Source organism: Grus americana, chromosome 2 (genome assembly GCF_028858705.1).
Source record: "Grus americana isolate bGruAme1 chromosome 2, bGruAme1.mat, whole genome shotgun sequence".
In the NCBI taxonomy this organism is placed as follows: Eukaryota; Metazoa; Chordata; class Aves; order Gruiformes; family Gruidae; genus Grus; species Grus americana.
Window position 1 is genome coordinate 24,283,125 of NC_072853.1, and position 27,106 is coordinate 24,310,230.

A 27,106-nucleotide genomic window follows, 5' to 3' on the forward strand; every position below is an offset into this window, starting at 1 on the left:
AAAAAACAACAGGACTGAAAAAGGAAAACAGGACTGATAAAGACTTCCAGTGGTAGTTCAATCTACCATTCTGCTTCAAGTCATTATTTACTACATCTGAATCATTCTCCTGACGCATTCTCCAAGACTGATAATGATGGAGATTCCAAAAGATCTCAATTATTGTTATGTGTTTATTCACAACAGATAAACAATAATGGGTCTAAATAATAGTAGGTTTTATTATTCTACTCTGCATAGAGTAGAATAATAAAATTAAATTATTCTACTCTGCATAGAAATGTAAAAAAATATATTATCTTCTTCTGAACGACCTTTATGCACTTGAAGACTGTGGTCTCCTCTGTAAGCTGGTCAAAATCCTTAATTTACTCCCAAAATCCATGGGTGTTTTGCAAAAAGGTAACAGGTAACCAGTTTCATTATTTATATCATCATCACTGAGACTTGCATATCTTCAGTGGTTTCACAACAGTGAAATAACATTTATTAATGAAACCAGATGAGAAACATCTGCAGCCCTTTAAAAAAAGGCAATGTACGCCATTGATTAATAAAGCCCTTAATAACCCAGTATTTTTTATTTCCTCCAACAGCTTCACCTCTGCATGATCTTAAGTTACAACACTGCACCATATAAGGCAGCGAGGGTGGATGTTTCAGATGAGGGAAGTAGGGAAAAGTTATCCTGTATGGGAAAATTAAATGCATCCAGAAACTGGTGCCAAGGAGTGAAGCTTGGTGGCTTAGCTTACATCCTGGATCTTAAGCATAAGCTATAAATACCCATATACACACAAAAAAACATTCTGTCTGTTAACTACTATAAGTAAAAACCTGGATTTAAAGGATATAGTTGTATGCACATTCACTAGTAGTGCTCTGTACCGTAATAAATACTTAACCAAAAGCATCACATATTTACCTGAAGTTTGGAAAACCTCATTCAGTAAAGCTTCATTTACCACCACTGAACTCACATTTCCAACAGGATGACACCAACTCTGATAAATAGTTTGAAGCAGAAGGGTTTGAGCTCTAGTTGCTTGAACTGTCAAATTAGGAAGCTCAAATATGCATTCTGTTAGTGGGACATGAGCTCGCTTGGTCCTGTTTAAAATATTGAGAGAAAAAAAAAGGAAAATCATTACTTTGGTGCATAAAAACAACAATTTAAAAACTTAGTCACAGAATACCAGACTAAATGCAATTAGTTTGTAAGGTTGGAGCTGTGTGCCTGTTAAATTTCTTCTTGTAAGAGCTGATTCCACTTATACTGAAATTCACCCTAATTAGGAATTCTGTTACATGATTTAACTTTACATCTCCCTCCGAAACATGAGAAAACCCCATATTTTCATCTATTTATCTCTTAGCTTTAAAGTATTTAATAAAATCAATTCCAAGTGCTCCCACCAAAATAAAAGCTACTCAAAATTGTGCAGTTATTAAAAACACAGAAGAAATCTGTTCAAAAATTGAATTTTCTGAAGAATTTTTATTTAAAAGCTTACAGTCAATCACTAAATGAGGTATGTCAAATGGTCCAAAAAAACCCCAATCAAACAATATCCATACAACAAAATACAAACAAAAAAGCTCCACATTCCATATTTCTCCTCATATTCCATATTTGGCTGACATAGAGCTTAAGTGATTCTAATATTTTTCAATGCCTTTTACCTTATAACTGGAGAGGAGGAACAGATGGGGACAGGCATTAGGAGGGTAGTGCAAGGTACAGGACATTCTGTTTGGAAATAAATTCTTCTGTGACAAGGGAGTCCACTACCAACAAGAAGGCTCTACCACAACTATAGTCAAGTCAGTAAATTACTCTCTTTTTCCCTAATATATACAGTACTACCTGAAATTAAGCAACAGATTGATTTGCTGCATTCAACAAAACCTGCAAACGTTCTTTAACATTCTCATTCTGGAGCCTTTTCCTGCAGTTTATTTACAACATTATTATTATTGTTGCACTTACTACCTCCTGCTCCATCACAGAAATGTACTTTTTGTGCTGTTTAGCATTATTTTCTCTAGTATCCCCAAAATATAATCCCTGATGCACAGATTAGCTCATTCTCATTATGAAGAATCTCCTCCATTAGAAGATTTTAGGGACAAGCCTAAAGCCACATGAAAATTAACAATATTAGGTTAATGTTCCATTGGGAATCAGAACCCCAAATGAGGGAAAGCCGCTGAAGCTGCTCATGCAATCCCTTAGCTCAGGAAAAAAAAACATCGTTTACCAAAATGGTTGAGGGACTGAAAATGTAAAGACATTCCCTTGCAGACACTGAATGACTCTTTAGATCAGCAAAACCTTCCAAGGAACTGGCACAAGCAGCCACAATACACTGCACCTCCTGTTTGGCTCCACAAGAAAATGCCTGCAGCCATGTGACCTAACATATGTGAGATCATACTAGCAGTAGAGACTCTGCAGGAGGCTCCATGAATTCAGAAACAGGCCATTCCTGGCACTCAAACTCTAAAAATCTGTAGCAATATGAAGTGATACAAAATTCTGGCAGTAAGTAGACTTCCTTGCACATTTTGCACCTGATTGGAAAAGCGGCCCTTCACCAAGAAAACTGAGAAAAAAACCACATCATCACTTCTCAGACCCATGATCATTATTATCTAGACAAAGGAGGAGAACAGCAAAATATTTTGCTGGTAGCGCTTTTGGCCCATAAGCTGCAGATAAGGCCTGTGCAACATATGAAACATGGTTTGGAAACAAGCATTCTGAACATCAGAAGACATGTATCAACTACCATGTTGACACGGTGGTACAGCCAAAGGTAACATGATTGCTTTGAATTTGGACTTGCACATACAAGCATTCCTCTTAAGTCTCCTCCCTCAATTCCTTGTCAATACCAGGAATCAGCTAACTGAAAACCACTTTCTCTGGAACAAGAGGAATTAATCTCATCAAGTATTAGATACCTACAAAATAAACATCCATATCTAAGATGGCTATAGAGACCCTTTAAAGGTAAAAGAAAACAGCACTTATATACATAACAAAGAAGGTCTGAGAATTAAATGAGCTGCTTTCTGCAGGTCATTATTTCTGCCCACTGCCTACAGAAGGAGATTAAGGTAATTATCTCAGCTGTGGATGTCTACATAGATCAAAGTTTCATAGATAAAGCCCATCCACAAAAGCCAATTCCATTGCTCCTCACTAAAAATAAAACCAAGGGAATAAAAGAAAAAATGATTCTTATGAAAGAAAATACTCATGAAAGATTCTCAGAGAGTTGATGTAAATAGAGATGTAGAACAAAGAACAAACAAAAACAGATGTAGCCTTCTGTAATAGTAATCAGTATTCTTTAGACCAAGTTTTTTCAACCTCATACAGCTTGGAATCAGGATTGTCTGTCTCAAAAATGTTGAGAAGAACGAGGAGGAAACCAGCAACAAGACTGCCTCTGAGTTGCAACTCATTTGAAGTTAATGACACAACTGTGCTGCCAGCTTCAAATGCCATTTGCAGAGAAAACATGGATGAAGGAAAACATTTCAAGATTATATGGGAGAACTCAACCTTATGTCTGGCAGTAGAAATTTCCTTCAGAATGAAAAAAAAAAGTCTGCTGGTTGAATGAAACTATCAGTCTTTGAAGTTTGGAACTACCATATTTTGGATCGGTACAGCCTCTGTTGCTAGGAAAATCAAAACTCGATAGAGGCCTCTTCAGAACAGATCTTGTTTGGTTGTTGGGGTTTTTTTATAGCACTCACTGGCACCAAACAGTGAGTTAGAACAAGAAAAATACATTTGCCCTGCTTGGGGGAACTACCTACCTGCCTTTTCTGCTGCCAGCCATGCAGAGATCTTTCTAGAATACATGAGCAGACCACCTGTTGGCCTCACTGCCCAAGATCTCTACTCTATCAACTGCAGTGTAGTAGGTCACCAAAGGGGTAAGAAATATCTGTACAAAACTCCTGAAGCTCTTCCTGTCTCTCAGTTTGAAGTTCAAACATACCATGCACCTTTCCTGAAAATGTTCTTCTCGCAAAAAGTACATATACCACGTGGCCATCTAAGCAAAAAAAAATGCATCCAAACACATTTGAAATCTGTTGGTGCAAGAAAGACATTTAAAAAAAATGACTCAGACAGCCAAAAGGAACTAACAGCCTGGAACATATTCTGACAATTTCTACCACACAACATGCACAAGAGAACACATGACATGAAGATCACTCTCTTGTGGACACAATTAGATAAAACGTATCTCCCATTTCAGCTCCTCAAATACATATACATTCCTCCGTGTAAATGTACATATATCCACATAGTCACTAGAAGAAAAGCCCTAGGTGCTATGAAAAGCACGCGTGGAGACTGCAACACTGTCGCCTTTTCTAATGCTGGTCAAAGTTAGAATTTGAACACGCTTTCCTACAAATTCCTAGGCTGATAGTCCAAGCTCTGTAATTTATCAATTTAAGCAGAAAAGGTATGTATACGTCAAGGAATATATAAGGTGATTCTGTACTTAGAAAAATCCATCCCTATATAACAAAATACTATATACACAATAAATAAAAGATTTATTTTAAAACTCAAGATTGAACAGACAGCACAAACCATTTACTTTTATGTAGAAATGAAGTTGGAAAATGAGATATAGATGTTAGCAATGCTTCTGAGGCATTACATGGAAAGAAATGTAATGCATGGTGGTACCAATCAGAATGTTTCCCAGTGTTCCTTTTTTTCAAGCCATGTATTGTGGTCTTTTATTATTTCTCTCATTGCAGAAGTGCACCGTAACATTTATCTTTTCTGTACTTTTCCCTTCATGTTCTTTTTTCTTTTGTTATATTTTCAGGTAACATATTTTCTACGTTTCTCTCTTATTTCTGAATATTATTTTGCAGAATTAAAACAAAATATTTCAGAAAAAAGTTTCTTAATATTTCAAAAGACGGGTTCCCTAATGTAAAATTGGGAAGGAAGAAAGAAGGTAGAAAACCTTTTTCAGCAAAATTCAAGATGGTCATGACTCTGCAATAATTCCATCTACAATAACACATTTGTATTAACAAATTCATGTATTTTAAGGGGGTTCTGTGAAGAGCTGTGACAGTCACAGCATACCATACGACACTAGAAAAGATTTTGCTTTAAAAGTTTGACTATTCATTTAATACATATTACAGCTACTGTACTGAACTGTGCTAAATTTAAAACTTAAAAGTTTCACATAAAATAGTCCCTTAAGGGTAATAACAGTGTATGAATTTTTTTTTAACAATACGCAAATTCTACCCTTATTGTACTTTAACAATCCCATAGGAATAAAGTCTACTGGTCTTTTTCAGATAACTTTGGAGGAATGGGAAGTTGAAGAAAATAAATCATTTTTAATAGAAAAAAATCAAGAAATCAAGGCGGGGGGGAGTATTGTACCATGTGTGCAGCAAATGTTGCTTAAAGGAAATTTTAACTAGACCTGGCTAGTGATGAAAGTACATTTATAATTCAGGATTTATTATAATAGTTTTGAAATAGAAATAATGCATTTAAAAGAACTTAAAATACAAGTTTGCTACCAAACTGCACCTGTTAATACAGAAAATCCATCATTAATAAGGTACTGAGCTATATTTAACCAAGTTTTATGACCCAAGAGATATATTCAAGCAATAAGTGAAAATACAAGTACAAATAATTTTTTCAGTAAACCAAGTCAGATCTGTGTTTCTATATTGTATCATTAAGTTTGTATTAAGCAACTGAACGTGACTTCATATCAAAATTCATCACCATATTAAAACAGTTATGGCACATAGCTGGAGTCTAAAACCACTATTTAAAATGCACTTTAAAACTGTAACAACAATAGAAATAATTATTTCTCAAATCTTTACACTCAAGAGTTAAGATGCAGTTCTGAACATATGTTCATTTAACTGAACAGGTTAAAAACCTACCAATTCAAACTCTCTTCTCTAGGGGAAAATAAATCCTAATGTAACTAGCAGGATAGGCTACTCATTAAAGCTGAACTTGGACAAATTCCAGAATAAATTTAAGGAAATATGAACAAGCAAGTCTTGCTGTGTAGTGGCATTTAGTGAAAATGAATCTGTCCTAATTAAATGATTTTTAAATACACTTTGGTTGTACCCAGTTTGCTGACAAACTGTAATACAGACTTGCTGAAATATTTGGATAAATCTGGCGTACCATTAAAGAAAATAGTTTTCTTCGCTGTTTTTGAATGAAAAAAAAATAATTGGTCCTTATTATACACCATGCATAGGCACCAATATAACCAATCCATGTAAGTTCACAGGCCTGCTATGAAATATTTTCAGTCTGTAGACTTTGGGAACAGCAACTCATTCTTTTAAAATCAACACCTCAGAGTGACTGAAAGAATATAGTGGTGAACAGCTGGCTCCAGAGGTTTATACAGAGTCCCCAACTGCAAAGCTGGAACCTGCAAAATGTTTCCAAAAATTTAATTTTTGTTATTACTCATATCCTGTACAGTAAAATACGATTAGTTCATTTTTTCCAAAATAACAAAACCAGTAACCTGCTACTAGAACCCAGCAACTGTGCCTTAGAAGAACCTGAATGTAATTTAAATGCCTAAATAATTTCAGTCAGCATTTGCACACCTTTCCTCTTAAGCAAACAGAAAATGTATGCTGGTTTTATATATGACATGAATGAAGGCTTCAGCTACATACCTACAACTAATCCAATATTTTTACTTAATCTGATCTTTCACATCAACTTAAAGAAAATGATAATTTTGATCCTCTTAACATTTAAGCAACTATTATTGGGTATGGGAAAAATGTCTAGCTACTTAATGACAAATATCAAAACTCTGAAGGGAGCACACAAGGAGAAGAAGAAAGGGAAAGGAAGTTAACCACTACAGTCTTGGAATTATTATTTTTTTAAATGTAAGATTGAAGTCACTACTACTCACAACAAAACCAGTCATATCACACGTCTGTATACACTAACACAATTTTTAGTCTTCAGACAGCAGTTATTCGTGCTAGAGGACCAAGTTTATTATTATCAAAAAATAATAATTAAACCCGCTTTGAAAGACTACATTCCAAAAACATCTCCAAGACTGAGGTCTTCAGAACCTCTTCTGTTCCTCTATAGGCTTCACTAAAAGCTGCCTGACATCTTATGTCATCTCTTACACAGGTGAATTTTCAGCAGCTGCCTCTGCCTCTTATTTGTAGGAAACACTGCTAACCACACAATTTATTACATGGGAGAAAACTATGAGCTTCAAGATTCACCAACTTTCTTTTCTTTGTTATGAATAAAAAAATTAACTTTTTCTTTCTGAAAATTTTAGACATGGGATTAGAAGGGACCAACACAATCATTTTCAAAACCAACTTCTGTACAGTATTTTTTAAAGTTTCAATTCCAGAACTGATGTTAAGTGATGAAAAATGTTTGTAAAGTGTTAATTCCTATGTGAACTTCAGAAAAAAACACAGATTTCCTTGAAACAATTGTGAAAACAAAACAATGCAGGCAAAGGGCAAGCTTCAATACATCTTAGGAAATGAAAAGAGATTATCTACTCTCAATTCTCAGTACAATGTGTGCTTTAACGCAACATTAAGATTTAGCTTTATTCAGCAAAGCAAAAATAAATGTATTATTACAAGAACAAAAATAATTACTAAAATCAAACCAGTATCTAAAAGGAAGAAGTCTTGCAGAAAAAACAAAATCCCTTTGAAGCAAAGAATGCAAGACTCTGGAGATACATGTTAGGAGCTCAAAACTTGGATTGTTTTTAAAATCATTTAGTTTGTTTTGTTACATCTGGACATTAAAAATTATGATGATGAAAAATGATGATCATTACATGGAAATAATAATACTGGTTTGTGAAGCAACAAGGAAGTGAGAAGCAGTGACCTCAGTGGGATGGTTATTGTAACTTTATCTGCTGTGAGACACCAAGAGAAAATGTCAAAGGCTGCAAGAAAAAACACAGACCTGGAATGTGAGGGTAGAAAAGTCTGAATTTCCCTCAGCTTGAATCCAGCCACACTAAGCATCAGATGAGTCTTTCTACCCACTGGATTAAAAGTTTAAGAAAGAAGGCAAGAAAGCAGTCTATCTCCACTTCCAGTTAAGTCATTGCCTATGTGCCTCAAAATGCAACAGATTTGAACTAAAGAATTGTTGATATCTGTGTTGGGTTTACACGGCAAGGTCTTGGTAGTGGAGGGGGGGCTACAGGGGTGGCTTCTGTGAGAAGCTGCTAGAAGCTCCCCCTGTGTCTGATAGAGCCAATGCCAGCCGGCTCCAAGACGGGCCCGCCGCTGGCCAAGGCCAAGCCAATCAGCGCCTCTGTGATAACATATTTAAGAAGGGAAAAAAACAGTTAGAGGGAGCTTTTGCAGCCGGAGAGAGGAGTGAGGAGATGTAAGAAACTCTGCAGACACCAAGGTCAGTGTAGAAGGAGGGGGAGGAGGTGCTTCAGGCGCCAGAGCAGAGATCCCCCTGCAGCCTGTGGAGAAGACCAGGGTGAGGCAGGCTGTCCCCCTGCAGCCCATGGAGGATAACGGTGGAGCAGATATCCACCCGCAGCCCGTGGAGGACCCCATGCCAGAGCAGGTGGGGGCACCTGAAGGAGGCTGTGGCCCGTGGGAAGCCCACGCTGGAGCAAGCTCCCGGCAGGACCTGTGGCCCTGTGGAGAGAGAAGCCCACGCCAGAGCAGGTTTGCTGGCAGGACTTGTGACCTCGTGGGGGACCCCACGCTGGAGCAGTTTGCTCCTGAAGGTCTGCATCCCATGGAAGAGACCACACTGGAGCAGTTCGTGAAGGACTGTAGCCCGTGGGAGGGACTCACGTTGGAGAAGTTCGTGAAGGACTGTCTCCCGTGAGAGGGACTCCATGCTGGAGCAGGGGAACAATGAGAGGAGTCCTCCCCCTGAGGATGAAGAAGTGGCAGAAACAATATGTGATGAACTGACCGTAATCCCCATCCACCATCCCCCTGTGCAGCTGAGGGGGGGTGGAGGTTGAAGCCAGGAGTGAAGTTGAGCTCAGGAAGATGGGAGGGGTGGGGGGAGGTGTTTTAAGAGTTGATTTTACTTCTCATTCCTCTACTCTGTTTTGCTTAGTAATAAATTAGATGAATTTCCTCTCTCAGTTCAGTCTGTTTTGCTCGTGACGATAATTAGTGAGTGATCTCTCCCTGTCCTTATCTCAACCCATAAGCTATATATATATATATATATATAAGCTCATTATATATAAATATAAAGCTATTATATAAATATAAAGCTATTATACTTTTTCTCCCCTGTCTGGTGAAGGAGGGGAGTGATAGAGCAGCTCTGGTGGGCACCTGGCCCCCAGCCAGGGTCAACCCACCACAATACCAACAAGGGATAACCCAACAAGGGGTTGGGGTTTCAGTCTTATTTTTGTTCACAGGACAAACTAAGGTGGCTGCTGAAATTGTAATGCAGGAACATGTTGAACCTGCAGCTGCATTAGAGAAAAATATTTAGGATGTTTAGATTTAATTCAGCTTACTGGCTTTGGGAAAGCTCGTCAATGGGACAGATGGCACGGATCTGAACTTTCACCTAATTACAAGTGGAGGTCAGTCTCTAATTGCTATTTCTTCCTTTTAAAAAAACTACTTTTCTAATCACTAGTTAATACTTGTCTCCAGAAAGAATCATTAGTGATATGAGCAATCTATGAAAGAATAACATTCCAAGTTCTCTGCTCTGAGGAGATTACAGAACAAGCCCTCAGTCTTCTTTATGTCCTTTATATGGTTAGCTTTACACACATCATCAAGCAGCTGAATCTTGTGCATTAAGTTGTATCTTTGAAGAATTGCATCTTCAGAACTCCACAAGGGGTGTGTGTGTAAATCAGAAAACAGTAAGACAAGGAACTCTCCTCATGGAATGTGATTAATGCCAATTTAGGACATTTTTTCTTGCTTACACTTTAAACATCTATTCTTTCTTTACTTCTATGAGAAGGTCTGTAACTTTTTAACGTGACTCTAGGAATCTTCTTGTCATTGATTGTGGGGACAAGGGAAGGGATGTGACATTTAGCTGCATTATGTCCAGCAAGATTCAAATATAAGGACCATGAGAAAAATCAGTACTCATTACAGTAACCAAAGATCAAAACATATTAAAAAACCCACAAAAAACCCCCAACCACAAAACCCCCCAAAAAACCCAGAAAGAAGTCCAGAAAGTAGCGAAGACTTTCTATAGGGAACACACAGGCTTGATGAAGGTAGTTACAGAGGGAATCATACCAGATGCAGAACGCTTTTACATCTACTGCTTGAGTTGTGCCTTATGTCTTTTCAGGAGAACTAGCTCCTACTCAGAAAAGCAGCAATGCCAAAATAAATGCAATCATTATCATTTAACTCCTAGTAAATGATAGTTTCCCTGATAGGGGGGGTGAAAATTCAGTTGGAATTTGGAGATGCTGTAACTAAACAACTGCAGATGATCACGACCACCAAAACCACCAGAGGCAACCAGGTAAATGTTGCTAGTGTCCATAAACCTCCAAAGAGCAACGACCTGTTTATTAAAACAAAACATTACTTTTTTGTGTAGCTTTTGTAAATCTAGTATCATTGTTTTGGACACCACAGCATAATCCAATCCCAGCAGCCACAGGGGTGGAACAGCGTTTGGGGAACTGCCTTTCCACAGAGCAGCCTGCTCTACTGTCCAGAGAAGCAACCTCTCCCCCTCCCTCTGCCATTTCCTCTCCTCCTTCCCCCTTCACACACTCCCAGAAGCAGCAGCAACAGCCATTAAATCAATCCTCTAAATCTGCCACACAGAGCCATTTGGTTGCCATTAGCAGGTAAAACAGGGAGCCAGGAGGGCTCAGAAACATGCTGGTGCTCACTGAAGAAAACTGCACGGATAAACACAGTCATTTGCTGAACATGATACCACAAAACAGGAATAGGACACAAAGGCTGGTGCCATTCAACAAGGAGATCCATGCTGAAGCTGGTGCTATCAGGGCAGCAAGAATCCTGACTGTGACAGCTCCCAGAACAGCAACTACTTCCATCAGCCTTTCATGCTGTCAGAAGAAAGAACAGCAGCTCTCAAACCATCCTTTCAATCTCAGGGAAATGCACACAGTCAATTTAGCAGCAATAGTCATATACAAGATACTTTTGTAGGATATAGAATATGATTTTGTAGGATACAATTTTGCTGAATTCCTAGGAGCACAAGTAAGGATTTTTTGATATAGATTTCTATCCAATATGACCTTTAAAATTTCACTCATTATTTTAAGTTACTGTCAAATTACCCTTCTTATTCCCAGCAGAGCTGCAAAATTTGGCATCTTAAATACAAATTGGTTATCTCCTAACAAATTTACTTCAAAATATGCAGATATTTCATTTCTTAGTCTATTCCACTCTATTAATGATTTCAAATTTCAAACTCTTTTCCTACCTCGAATTTGCAATGTGACTTTCCTCTTTGCTATTTCTTACAACACTTTGGAAATTATCAAACATTATCAAAAATTACATAAACATTGTTTACAAGAAAATAGCCCAGCTCCTGAGCCCAAATCTATCTATGGTGAGGACCTTTCCGGTTGCCAGAGCCAGCACAGCTCACCAGACATGACCCTATCCAAGTACATCCTACTTGAATGTAGAGCTGTATTTTACACAGAGGAAAAGTTGCTATCCCAGAAGTCTGATCATTCTCCAAACAACATAGATATGAAGAACATGTTGCAATAGGAACATTGCTCCCTCCTTGGGAGCATTCAAGGCCAGGTTGGATGGGGCTTTAGGCAGCCTGGTCTAGTGAAGGGTGTCCCTGCCCACAGCAGGGGGGTTCGAACTAGATGATCTTTAAGGTCCCTTCCAACCCAAACCATTCCATGATTCTATGAACTCTCAAGAATGCAGATATGACGAACAGAGGCTTTGTTTTCTTCTCATCTGAAGACATCTCCTGAAGTAAGGATATACTCAAGTCTTGCAAGCTAGGAACAGCAGCTTGTGAGAGTTAACAGAGAGAAGATGGCTCCTCTTTCTGGGGAGAACTGCTTCGAGCAGGAATAGTCACAAGGATAGATCCACAGACTTTGCTGTCTCACAAAAAGCTAAGTAACTGGTAGAGCATTCTCCCAACCCTTGTAGAAATGGCAAGGCAATGTGACAGAAGATGACAGTAACATTTAAGAAGGAAAGAGGCACAAAAAGGACCACAGAATTATCTTCCTCTCACAGGTTTCAAATGATCAGAGGAAAAAAAGAAAAAACCAATACAATGGGATCAATAGATTTGGGATTAAGGCACAAGGATGGAGAATAGACACCAAGACAAAAAGAAACAAAAAAGAGAATGCAAAGGAAAAGCAGCATCTTTAGAGTATTTCCAATAAAATGCTTGGAAGATGGGGAGAACAACATAAGAATAGAAGAAACTCAAAGCACATGTGAACAGAACAGGCTGTATGACAACTTTCTTTCAAAGTTCTTGGAAACTGAAGGTAGGGATCAGGAAGAATACAGTTATATTTAGTGCATTAAGACGACAGTTGTTGAATGAAATGCTGACAATGGGAACAGAAAGAAAATACACATAACCCATACACATACCCCTTTTCCTGCCATCCCTTGCATATTTCTCATGTATAACATTTTTGAATACATAGCCTTAACTCGCTTCTAAGGACTTCCATGAAAATTGTGTAAAACAGAAAAAAGTTGCTAAATGTAAATAAATTTGCCTAATTATTCTTTTTCTTGAAGATAAGTAACAGCTGCAAAGTTGTTAGAACATGGACCACAACTCACTGAAGGAAGCACAAAACACCCATTTTGTTTCTTCTCTGAAGAGTTCAAAGGTCGTCTTGGAAACTAACAAGAGTTTCAAATTCCCTGCTAAAGATTCAAGAGCTGAACACAACCCCACCTTCAGGTAAATGCAACAACTGATCTGAATAAGAAACTTTGTCCAAAAAGGTAAGTTGGTTAGGATTTGGGGTTTTCTGTTAATTTCTTCTACTAAATACATATATAAATATATAAAGGCCATTAAAATTACTGTATTGTGGCCCCATTAATTATTAATCTCAACAGAATTTTAAAGGGTATCAGAAGCTATTGGAAGCAAAACATTAAATCTCAGAAAATGCATAATACTTTTTACTTCAAAGACTGCAATTATTGTTAAATTTAAATGTATAATCGTAAGCAATTTCTCTAGCATTACACCATTCTTTCCTCAAAAATAATACAAACTTTGAAGCAGATTCTATGCATATAGTTTTTTGTGTTCAGTTTTGGTCTATTCACTATGAGTCTCATTACATCTATTTCATTACTTAAAAACTCCACAAGCCCTAGTGAATCTTCAAGACCATCACAATTATCACATACACACACACTGAAGAAAAGATACTGTCAGTAAAACACAATGCCAGAAAAGCATTTTCTTGCTGTCATATATGTACACAGCCAAATCCAAGATGCATACAAAATAAAAGTTAGAGTATAATAAACGCATGTACTTTCAGAGCAACAGATTAAGTCAGTGACAGCATTATCACAATTCCATTTCCATTTTCCCTTCTTTTAAAAATACAAAAATCGGATTTTTAATTCTGTCATTCTGCATGTGTATGCACATTTCTTGACTATAAAAGGAATATTCTAATCATGCTTACCAAATACATCTCCTTCTATTCGATTGTTCATTTTGCAATCAGTCATTAAACTCAAAGGAAATGCTATTTAAACATCAGCAAAGAAAACCCATTAAAAAATTATTTTAAAATCCTATAGGCTTTGTTTAAAAACCATACAAGTTATAATGGATAAAAATTCTGATTGAGAAATGAATACACAATTCTTGTGTTAGTGGCTTAACAACATAATCCTTTCCATTTTTGTATCAACATCAGAAGTATCTGCAAGAGGTATAGCTGATTTCCAGATCTGTTCTGATAAACAGATTTTATTCTCACAGTCTACTGTTTAAGGGCCTCATCCCACATGAGCCTGACTTCAGCTGTTCTCTTGTTCTTCCTTTTTTTGCTCAAATTGCCCTCTAACATTCTTATCCAAAACACGTCATACTAAAAAAATCTAGTTCAGAAACTGGGAGCTTATGTCCTTTAGAAGATTAAAACTTAATGAAAAATCAGATAATGCCTACTGAACATACAGGCCCAATGGAGGGCCAAACATTAGTATGCGTTCAATACAGTACCTGTTCCTCAGTGTGTACAGCTGACAGGTTACTTTAACTTATTTTAAAAGGTGTTGCTAAAGAAATAATAATAAAAAAATAATACAAAGTTATACAACCAGGATAAAAGAGCTTAAGGAAAAATGGTGAGGATGTCTCCTTGTATGCAAGCAATACACAAACACTTAGCCTAGAAGCAAAGACAGATCCTGATCTATGAAAAGGTCTATTCCCATAGAAAAGAAAAAGCACTTTAGGTCACAGAGGGAACAAGCATGAGGAGAATACAGCAAACAAAACACTGGAAGCGGGATAGTATGCTTCTCCTACCTAGAGATGAACTGTTAAGGTATTATGGACAGCTGAACAGGTGAACATGCACACAAGTCTTTACATTTGGTTTATTTGTGAAAGATAAATAAATCTCTTTTTTTAAAATGGTTTTAGTCACCATTTATCATGGTTATCAAATTCAACTGAGTGTCACATTAACATGCTTGTAAAAATAGATGCATGATTTAAGACTATAGAGTTTCTGGTACCTCACTCCAGGTGGAAATGAAGCCTACCACTTGAGATTGAAGCTCTGCAGCATCAAAGGAGAATATGCTACAGCTTGTCCAGCAACATAACAATGCTCCATAAGCATAATGAAGGTAACCATAAAAAGATAAACAAAATCAGCAATTCTATGTAGCTTATTCAAGAAGCCTTTAAACATACAGCTTTGGTGACAGAGGATTATTTAGTATGCAATGTGAATAATAAAATTCAGAAACATAATTCTATAGGGCACTATACTAGAAGTCCTAATGCATGAATCTCATTTTTTCTTCAAGTTATTGTATTTAACAGCTACGGTTTTTTAAACCAGTGCTTTCAATCCTATCAATTCCCACAGCATTTTCTTAAAAAGAAGATGCAGAGAAAAAAGTGAAAGCTAAGAGAGCAACTGTAACACTGAAGTACACTCTTTCAAAATCCTATGTAATAACCAACATTTCAATGGGGCTGGCTAGCAGGATGACACCACAGTTGACCTCCATGCCCTTCAGTTTCAGGATGCACATTTCAAGCAGGTAACAACTAAAGGCGGCCAAGTGCAGGCTCCAGTAATGGTCTGTGGCTTTGCACAGTCTGTACCTGTTAACTTGCTCCCTGCCAGTTACAGGCCATGGCAGCTGCCACTTTTGCAAACAATGCTGAAGGGACCAAGCACCCCAAAAGCCTGGCCATATCCTTCTTAGCTTTAATTTTTTTTTTCCTCCTTTTGAGAGTGGAGGGGAAAGCTACAGTTAGGCATATGGATACGAACTTAGCCATGAGAGGCCACCAGGCCTCAGGGCCACAGATTGTTTCCTGGAATGTTTTATTTAGTAGTGTAGATGCCACCTCAGAGACTGTATTTCTCTTTGTGATGCACAGATACACTTGGGGGGGCAGGGGGAAAGGGGGGAAGCCACGAAATTGCAGGCAAAATTCTGGAGAAATAAAGGACAAACTGTGTGTGAAGGATTGCCACCATTGGATTTTTCTGGCCAGAGTTTACATAAGTAAAACCTCGTAAATTGAGAATATCACTGAAAATCCTAAGCAGATATTTTCTACAGGTAGTGGTAAAGCTAAATAAGAGAAATAGAATTTCCAAATACATTCAATACAAAAGGAATATGTACTAGGGATTCAAAATTTTCTTTAGTATTTATGCTGCATAACAGCACTTCAAGACAGTAAGCTTTTCATACCTTTCACCAGTCTCAAGTAAAGCAAAATGTGGCTTTAACCCTGAAAATCCTACACACTTTGAAATAAATACCATTTGCTTGTTTCTAGCACAAATGTCAGCAAATACTGATGGCAACAGTTACAACAACCAGGATAAAGTATTCACCACATGCAATCACTTTCCCTGGACAGATATTAGTTAATAGGCTTAATTTACTTTCACTGAAGAGCCTTGACAATGAATTAGTCTAAATAACTACACTGGAAACACTACAGATGACCACCTTTTACTGTCAACTCTGCTGAATTTCCTCCTCATGGACAATACTGAAAAATACAACTGCTTCCAATTTACATTGATTAAAAGTGCACTTTTAACAGATTCGCTAAATGCTGCCTGCCACATCTGCTGAGAAGCAGTAACATTAGATCTGGACTACATTTAAAATAAAAATTAAACTAGAGGTTTCCAACTGAAGTTAATTTGTAGTTGCACTAATCAAGCTTCAAGTCATGTACTCAAAATGCAAATTCCCTCCTGGGCAGAGGGTTGTTCTTGGTAACCAACAACAGCTCTTTCCAGAAGACTGCAGTTGAAAACTGCCTCAAAATGTTCATGTTGAAACCTGAAACCTGCATATCACTGCAGATTAGAAATGTTCCACACAAGTTCCTTAAGCATCTTCATCCTTATATACGAGCATGGCCTACTTTAACTTTTATAATGAAAGATATGTTAAACCATGTTATCGATGAAAAATCATTCTCCTGTTAAAACTAAGTGTTAAATCACCCTATACTACTGTTCACAATTTGCTATGATATATTGACATACCTGCTCCTCAAAGATGCACAGTAAACCAAACTTTTGGAAGTGTCAAATTCATTGCTCACAAAGCCATACTGAAAACAGCAAGCAATGAAATAAAAAAAAGATCTGATTTAGTATTATATTTTTTGATGCATTTTATAGGTGATGGCAGAGAAGTACACAATGCTCAAGAAATCCAGCATACTCCCTAGACTGATTGTTCACATCTGAAGCAATTCTACACAACCAACTCTGCAAAACTCAAAAGAATTACTGTTTCTGTCTGGTTTTGCACTGCCCGTATCACTGGCATATCTCAATAGTTCAAACAGGTTTTTACATGTGCTAGCTCTAACTCACACGATGCTGATGTGGCTGTAACTCTCTCCTGTCCCAAACACTGATGGCATCTGTTCAGGCATGCAATCTCAGCTCTTTTCTGTTTCGAAGGATACCCTGAATTTTCATCTGGCAGTTATATCCAATTACTGACATAACTAATAGTCGCAACTGAATGCTACCAAATTAGTTTCATGTGTTTTCAACCTGTTTCTGCTTCTGACCCAGGAACCGAGCATGCCCCTCAACTGCCCATGTGAAACACAATCCACATCCAATCTAAATTGACATTACTCTTGATTTACTGTGACTAGTCGATAAAACAGGCTGCCAAAATCAAGACCCAAGTGTCAATTTATTGGAAAACTTCCTAGATTTATGATCTAATGCTCACAGTCTGCAGATATGTGGCTCCATATTTCCTGCCAGCAGGGTCTGCTTGCCTCTTACTAGCACAACTGCGCTGAACTGTGTGATGGCTACATCTCATGACTCTCAAGCTCACAACTCAACTGTGATTTCTAGTTCTAAGCAGCATTACTCCACTGAACATGCCCTGCGAAGATGTTTCAATCAAAAAAGCAAAGACAGATAGTTCGCCTGATCCACCGTTACACACTTTTAATCCTCTCTTCAGTGAGCAGCAAATCCTAAAATATCCTACTGTCATCGCAAGAGTACCTTGTCAGTAAAAGCCGTGTCATCAGGAGCTAATTTCCTTGCTAAAAAACTTCTTAGTGTGCAAGAAGCCAGATCTTCATCTACCACAGTGCTTGTGGATCAACATGAATTGCTGTCACTCTGGCCAATTCATTGTGATGCCATTATATGCACATAGGACTTTCAAGACAACCCATAAAGCAAACATGAGCAAGTGCACATCCTGACTCATACTGGAGCTTACAAATGACCTTACTGGATTGTGTAAGGAGTCTAACAATGAATTCTGTCAATAAGAATACAATTGTATGGTGTACCACTATGTGGCTTTGATTAAGAGAGGGAAGTTTGCCTTGTAAGGGATATCTGATGGAAGAAAATGGAAGTAAAGCTGTATAAAAATACAAACACCTTCACAGTAAAAAAGTTTGACCAGAAACCTGAACAGTAATAACACAAGGTCTTTAGAATCCTCAGGTTTTGTAATGTTTAATATTAAAGTTAGAAATTAAAAAGTTAAACTCAATTATGTGCACAAAGCAACCATTTGGCAATTACATGGTGACAAAGTCAAAATAAAAGCTAGGAAGTCAGGTAAGAAAACACAAAACACTGATGTTCAGGTTGCTGGCAAAGTATATTTCTCAGTACTGCTGTGTAATAGTTAGCTAAAAGGAGGTTATGACCTGACGTGCCAATCTAATGTAGATGTAACAGATTCTAGAGACATAGTAAATATTTACTTTTATAGTTAAATCTGCGTTGAAATATTAAGAACAGATATATTATATAGATGTTCTTAAGGGTTCATAAAAACAAAGCCTACAAAAAATACCCACAAATATTCCATGTGAAGATCTCTGTATCTAGATTTCTATAGTGATCTTTCAGTACTGTGAGGGTACATACTAATAAAATAACTATGGCACAACTGTAATCCACAGCTTTCACAAGTGAAACGAGTGACTGGTTTCACAAGCTGAGGTGCCCAGCATATGATAAATGTGACTTCCTTTAACAGCAAAGCAAATTTTAAACTTTTGTCAGCTTTTGTCACTAATGATTAGCTCTTCAATAAAAACACTGAAGGAAAGAGACACAATGCCAACACAAATCAAGTCCCATGTTGTCAAGAATCCTTCCTCATCAGAAACTGCTTGACTAAGATTAGCACACTGCCTATGCTTAAGCTGAAATATATTTCCTTAGTATCTGCAGAGAACAATTCAAAAGAATCTTTGCAAAAATTATATCCATTTAGTCTCTCAGATTATTTTTTTTTTGTTTACCAGTAATTATCTAGTTCTACTTGCAAGTTTCTAGTGCAGAATTTGTTCTGATAGAGTAGCAATTCAAGAACAATCAATTACCTGCTCTGCACTCTCCAATAATTGAAGTGCAGGCCAAGAAACCCTAGATACTAATTTACTCAGGAGGTCCTCAACTTGTTCATAAAAGTTTGAGTCACACACTCAAATTTAACATGACCAGCTATTAGGCAAATCTGTACTGGTGCTTCCTTGTAGACAGCAAACCAGCAGCTATTGCTCTGGTCTCAAAATGAGAAAGAGGAGACTTGTTAGCAAGGAACTAGACCCCTTGAAAGTAGACTACTGGACTAAGATGAATAATAGAAAGGATACAGGGATAGATCATGTCATCCCCATTTACAATCTTATTCCACAGGTGGAGACAGTAAGTGAGAACCTTCCCATGGATCTGATAAAGGAAAATGAGGGTCTGGAACACCTGTCACAGGAAGGGAATTTCAAGAAGACAGGTCAAGAAAAAAAGACAAGCAATAAAATAACAGACATAACTGGACCAATATTTACCTCAAAATATACAGACAACACACTTCGCTATCAATCCAGATATCAGAAAAATAAAGGAAGGCTATTCAGAATCTATATTCTTTAATGTTACTGTAATATTTTTTGGAAGTACAATAAAGTGATATTTTATATGTGATAGAGGGTTATAACACTAAAGCATCTTACACTAGATTACCTCATCTGTTACCACAGACATTGTAGCCAAAAGAAAAAAAAAGATATCAGCTAATTTGTCTCAAGATTTCTGTTTGGCAATAAACATTCTTGTCATTCATTCTAGGCTTTTAACCATATTCTGCTAATTCTTAGTTGTTTTCAGACATCCTCCTGAAAGCTTTGAAAGCTGCTTTACAATCTGGCATGCAACACTACATAAAGTAGTTGTAAAATATTGACATTAACATTGTATTTTGCATCTTGTTTTGCTTGACAAAAACAAAAGACCAGATGTTTCTACTTTCATATAAAAATAGATTAACTATACAATTTAAAAGATGTCCAAGACTTAGTTAACTAGTGAGCTTGAGCACATTTCTTTTGTAAGAAGAAAGTGTATTAACTGAAATTAAAACAGACATCAATCTAGTAGGTAAACGAAACAGCACTTTTGTAACATTTATGGTTATTTACTGGAATTTACTGGGCTGATGTTGCTGAAATTTTATCTGTTAAAACATGCTACCAATGTTTATCAACTATTCTTAAAAAATAAATATTACTACAGTATTTTATACGCCATATACATTTTGAGATTATTATATTGAAACTAGAAAACTATTCTACTGATTTATGTCAGAAATAAAGTTGAGATTTTCACTGCTAACTCAAAACATACTACCTGAGGGATTCCATAACAGTTCATAAAATGTCTTTGTTTTTAAAAGGAATGGTCTGTGGTATATATTTTCTACGAAGAAATAGAAGACCACATGTAGCATCAGATGTGTGTATTTTAAAAAAGTCTGGAATGTGAAATCTAAAAATCCAAATAAAGCAGGTGGTATAATTTGGGGACGACGACTGAATTTAAGTTTAATGACATTACCAGGTTATCCTACCAGACTAATTCTCACTCACTGCATGACTTCAATGAAGCTCTCAGTCCTCATGCTGATTTCGATTTAGTTCAAGTGCTATTTGATGCGTTTCATCTGGAGTTTTATTCACTTCAAACTACACTTCATTTAACCAGGCTGCTGCTGTACTCATTTGTTTTTCTACTTTATTATCCGCAAATTGGTGTTGCTTAGTTTAGATAAATTGTTGGAATAAGTTAAATTTTATATAATTATTTTGCAATGTTAATAAGTAAGCTTTAGAAAAATATCATATCACAGAAAAAAGTGAGAAAACTATTAAAATTAGTTCTAAATACACTAGACAACAATAAGTGTTGGTCTGACAAGATCTACTAATAACTGCTCATAACATTATTTGCTATTTTAAAGCAGGAACATTCCCCTGCCTCCACTCCCCAAAACTATGCTCGTCTTTATTTTTCTGTGTTATTAATCTACCATACTCTATTTTCCAGCTGGGCATGCATCATAATACAATGTATTTTTAACAAACAGAGAGAAAGTGAGCAAGACAGAAAATCATGAGAGAGAAGCACAGAAGACGTGAGAGAGAGAATGTGAGCACGAGACCATGCACACATGAGAGAGAGCGTGATGGCAAGTGTGCAACGGCGCATGTGGAAAAGCGTGAGAAACCAAGCATGAGCGGGCAAGAGATCGAGCGCAGCAAACAAGCACACACAAAAGAGCACAAGTGCACTCATGAGAAAGCACTAGCACCTGAATACCATGAATTTGTCAGATGACAGATTTTTTCCAACTATTTTTCATCTCATCTCTAAAATAATTTTTTTATTTTGCACAACTAATTAATTTATTTCTACAGTTTACTAACAAGAATCACTAACTAGAGCTTAGTGTTAAATGTCAGGTCATGTCAGGAACAGCTGTCAGTCCTACAAGAGTACCAAAGTACTGTGATTAGTGCTGATTATGGGTTATTCTGGTAACATTTACCATTTTTTTAGGAAAACACTGCAACAGAACAGCATTTCATTTGAAAAGGTGAGAACTTTTGTAAACTATTGATGGAAAATATGAGAAAGTCAATTAAGCTGCTACCACCTGCTGGTATGCTGATTATGCTAAAAACCTCTTCTTATTTAACATTGTATCACAGCTTCTGAAAGGAAAAACTAGTATATTCTCTATGTAGCAATATTAATCACAGACATAGTCTTTTTTTTTCTCTATAATCCATTAAACTTTCCCAAACAAATAACTGTTACAAATTAGCTATACAACACAGAATGTTTGAAGCCAAAGTATTTAAAACATTAACCTGTTTTCCTGTTATCTTGTCATTTTATGTAAGATTCTTTGTACGGATTCAGTCATAAAGTAGTATTACAGACAGCTACTGCTCAAAATGAGGGCTAAAGAAAACTCATGTTCTGTCCAAAGTACTGCTAAAACACATTTTCTTGAAAATAGTTTTTATAAATACAATTTATTAATAAAAACTATTACACACTGACATATATGATCACAAGATCTAACCTGTAGAGCTAAATTTAAATACTGAATTTCCATGGCATTAAAGTTAAAAAAAATTATATAGCTTATTTTATAAAGCACAGAATTGTTTTCAGAACAAAAGTGTTTGCATTTAAAATCTGAACTACTACAAACAGCTTAACACCTGATCACAATGTTAAAACACTTCTAACTGTAATGAGTAACAGAAATAAAAGTCTAGTAGAGACTGTCTTTTTGTGGGGCTGGGGTGTTTTGGTGGGTTTTTTCCCCCCCATTTGTTGTTTTTTATTTGGTTGAGTTTAAAACAGAAAGAGCTGACCTGTTCAGTATGTAACTTCAGCTTTTGTATCCACTCAAGGAAGAATGGAAACTAGTTCACAGAGTTCTACAAGGTCTAGAAGAAAGCCCTTAATTACAAGACTTGCGTAGCCTGTTCTCTCAACCAAACAAGGGTCTAAAGTTTATTAACAGCTATCCTTACAAAAAATTTATTAATGATAATAGACTTAAGAGTAGAATAAGATAGAAGAGACAGAGAAGTCTAGGTATATCTATGGAGCCTGGCATTTTTAAACCTTCATTAGAAACACAAAAGTAGTTGAGTACCATACTTAAATACACTGTTCATGCTTAATGCTCACCAGTATTTGGGAAACTTGATCAGCTTGCCATAAACAGCAGTACTGAACGAGGGGATAACTGGAACAGGGAAGCAGTACAATCCTTTACTGTCCAGAGAAGTCAGTGCTGCTTGAAAACCAAATATCTGAAACGAATTAAGTTGGTTGAAGTGTATATTATCACATGATTAGATCACTTTCAAGTTACTTTTATAACATAATATACATATTTTAAAGTATACTCAATAAATATGAAATAGTGTATTATTTTTAGATAAATCCTTTCCCCAAACACAAAAATAACCAGAAAAATCCACCTAAAATAATAATCCAATAGTAATACATATAAAGATATTTTCTTCGCTAAAAAATGCGTGTTAATGACACTCTGCTGAATTAAAAAAAATACTGAATTATAATTTGTCTACTATGAAAAGTTATTCTATATCCTTTAAATCTTTTATAAATAAATCACTTTTTGTAATTATAACAACATTGGCCTAAAAAAGTGGCATTTAAGGAAATGAGAAGCTTCCCTTCAAAGCTTTTTTTCTTAATAAGAGCATCGAAAGCAGTGTTCATCACAAGTATTCTTTATGATTTTTTTTGTTCAGTATGGAAAACAAATAGTTGTGGAGTTGACTTTTTAACATGCTTTACCACCATAAGAACAGAACACTTCAGTCTATAGTAACGCTAGCAAATAAACCCTATAAAAATCAGAATTGATGTCCATGTTTTGCAAACACTGATCAAACACCTGCTAAAAACTTTCTAAAGAAAAAAGTCCCCTCAAACTGAAAAACATGCAGATGATTTGCAATATCTTTAAATGTAACAGAAGGTAAAACCTGTCACCCAGAAAGCTTGCCGTGCAATTCTGGGACAGAGGGATTTTTTATGCAGATAGTAAGAAATTAATTGTTTAAATCTCTATTAAAATATCAACATGGAATTGAATGGATAACTGAAAAATTTAGCAAAATTAACAGTAATGGTAGTAAATATTTACATTTGAGTAGCACCCAAAAGGTTTCAAACTTCCTGGGCACATCCTAAAAGGTTAGAAGGCCTGTTTTAAATGCAGCTTCAGATTTTACTTTTTCATTCTACTACAATCTCATCAGATGGCAACTGAGTAATCTCAAAGTAAATTTTCAGGATCTTCTAAAACTTCCCCGAGCTCATAATAAGAACTCCTCTCACATAAGGAATCTTTACCTGAGAACATTCAGAGGTTTTTCATCTCGTAAGAAAAAAAAAAAATTGTTTGGCACCAGTTTTTGATCGCGTACCTTCACTATCATGGTTTTGCTCTATCAATAGTACTAGAAGTGATGTTTTTTCCTCATAACATCCCGCCAAGTTTCTCAGTGTAATGCACTGCCATCTACATATTCTGTAAGCGTTACCCTAGAAGAGGGGAAAGGTTTCTTTCCAAATTATTTTAACTCAATCTTGCCACCAAGACCTTGGGGCTTTAGTCTGCATAGTTCCCTCACGTGAGGTTCTCTATTCACGGTACAAAACGTTTGGCTCAGGTCAGAAGCAGCAATCCCAAATGACAACATTCTGTGAAATGCCTTTATGTCCTTTTAGATAAGTTGAAAACTTTCTCCCAAGAAACCTGCTAACATTTAGGATTATCTATACTTGTATTAACTTTTTCTCAGCACACTGCAATAAGAAACAGATCTCAAGCCTTCTTTTACCTTCAGATAGCAGTGTGAGTAACAGTAATGAAGCAGGTTGTCAGACGGCTGGCCCAGGCTGCTGACCATGTGCACCAGCTGCTCGGCATACATCGGCACCGAGTGCTCCAGGTTAACCTTATCCACCAAAATTCGGACAGAAGGTAAAGGCCGCAGGGGCTGGAAGCTTGCAGCATTTAACAGTCCACTTAAGTTCTAGGGGAGGGGGGAAGAAAACATGCAATTATTACACTACAGATGTATTATCTACCATATTTATATATTTGTACCTACACACAAGCAAATCTACATGAAATTAACAATTTACAGATCGTATGGCCTTACTACAAATCCTCAAATCTTTTCAAAATAATTTCTTGAAAGTTTAAAATTTATGTATAAACTTTTCGTGCAGAATTGCCTTTGGTGTTGGTGCCCTGACGCTGGCCGCAGGGGCTGCAGGGGCAGCCTCTGTGAGGGGAGACTGGGGCTGCCCCGTGCCAGACACAGCCGGTTCCAGCCAGTGCTGCAACCGCCCCACCACAGGGCACAGCTGAGTCCACTGGCCAAGTTAGTGGCACCTCTGTGGAAACATATTTAAGAAAGGGTAAAAACACACCACAGGCTGAGAGGACTGAGGGGGAAAAAAAGTGAGAAACAGCAATATGAAAGCAAGGTCAGAGAAGGAGGAGAGGGAGGAGGTGGTGCTCCAAGCACCAGAGCAGATGTTTCCCTGCAGCCCATGGAGGAGACCACAGTAGAGCAGGTGGATATGCCCTGAAGGACACTGCAGCCTTGTGGAGAGCCCACACTGGAGCAGATTTTTCCTCAAGGACAGTGGGAAGAATTCACGCTGAAGCAGGAGAAAAGTATGAGGGAGCGGCAGAGATGGACTGTTAAGGCCTGACCACAACCCCTCACTCCCTGCCCTGCTGTGTAGTGGGATGGGAGGCAGAAGAGTCAGGGAATGAAGGAGTGAAGTTGAGCCTGGGAAAAAGGGTGATGGGGGAAAGGTGTTATTTTGATTCTTGTCTTTGTTTCTCGCTATCCAAATATATTTTGATTGGCAATAAATGAAATAAATTTTCCCCAAGTCGAGTCTGTTTTGCTCGTAACGGTAAGTGATCTCCCCCCTCTATCTCGACCCATCCTATTCTCTCCCCCTGTCATGCTGAGGAGGGGAAGTGAGAGCATGGCTGGGTAAGCAGCTGGCAGCGGGCCAAGGTCAACCTACTACAAGAACATGCAAAGTCAAAATATTTTGTTCTGTAAAATATTTGCTTACATTTTTATCACTCCAACTATCACCACACTAAACTTATGCTGATCTAACCTTTACACTGTCATATATTATGTATTCACAGTCATGCCAGACATCTCAGAAAAGGAAAAAAAAAAAAGGCCATTCAAAAAAAAAAAACCCATGCTATTTTACATATCCAACTATATTTTTCATAGTATCTATTAAAATGAACTACTGTAATCAGTACAAGACAGACATGGACATATCATAATAAGTTTGTTGGAGGGCTACCAAAGTGATTATGGGGTTGGAGAACATCTCAGGAGAGTCATTCAGCCTGGAGAAGGCAAGGGAGATCCTGGTGCTGTCTACAGCTGCCTACTGGGTGGGTACGGGATGAGGGAGCCAGACTCTTGTCAAAGGTGTACTGTGAGGGGATGGATGAGTGGTAACAGAAACAAGCTGAAACGCAGGCAATTCCAAGCAGATCTACGGGAAAGCTTTTTATGGAATCTCTATCCTTGGAGCTAATTCAGCACTTGACTGGACAACCCTTGGGGTGAGCTGCTCTACTTGGGCTTGCTTTGAGCAGGATGTTGAACTCCTGGGAGATCATCTCCAGAGATTTCTTCCAATCCAAACTACTCCATGAATCTAAAAATTTTATTAAACTTGCAGCAAAGACAGACAATAAATTGATGTATGCATGACTTTCAATCTAAAATTCAAAATTATTATTATTTTGAATAGGCTTGGCTTCACTTAGGAAATGTAAATTGAAACTCCAAGTAAAAAAAAAATAAAATAACTAAAATGTTTACTTGAATTCAACTTGTTTGCCTCAAACCTACAATAAATATGGGACTGCTCTCTTATAAAAATACCATCTGCCCATGCCCACACTGTGAAAAGCACCACAATTCATTGGGCTATTCCAGGCTGAAAGGAAATAATACTTCTCATTAGGTACCTGATAATGTCCCATTTTCTAATATTAGAAGCTTCTGAATGTATCCTAATACATCAAGAGATGACAGATTTGTCACCAGTTCACTCACTCCAGCCACCTTAACTGAAAAGATAAGCAGTCTAAACTTCTCAGGTACACCCTCCCAAAGCACACTCACTGAATAAATGGCATGTGCTTGAAATTTTATATGTTGCAGCCTAGAGACTAGTGAGTCAAGTGAAGTATTAATGTGTAGGTTATTGTGTGTATTTCACTTCACCAGTGAAAATGGTTATACAAGCACACTACAGGAAATGCCATAAATTAAGACTGTCCATACTCTGTCCTCTTCTGCATACACATACAGTCTTAAATCACATAAACA

At 37.1% G+C, this 27,106-nt stretch overlaps 1 protein-coding gene across 7 annotated transcripts in view; it reads right to left on the bottom strand.

The window, feature by feature from the left end:
- Nucleotides 1-27,106, bottom strand: part of VPS13B (vacuolar protein sorting 13 homolog B) — a 485,973-nt gene that overhangs the window by 373,619 nt on the left and 85,248 nt on the right. For all 7 annotated transcript variants that reach the window (XR_008575696.1, XM_054815083.1, XM_054815086.1 and 4 more), the window contains exons 15-17: nucleotides 24,551-24,745; nucleotides 22,860-22,984; nucleotides 926-1,110 (exon numbers count right to left, since the gene is read on the bottom strand). Coding sequence is in view for 6 of the 7 variants with exons in the window: in XM_054815083.1 (XP_054671058.1) it covers nucleotides 926-1,110; nucleotides 22,860-22,984; nucleotides 24,551-24,745 (505 nt within the window). In the remaining variant the exon portion in view is untranslated. The remainder of the gene's footprint in view (nucleotides 1-925; nucleotides 1,111-22,859; nucleotides 22,985-24,550; nucleotides 24,746-27,106) is intronic.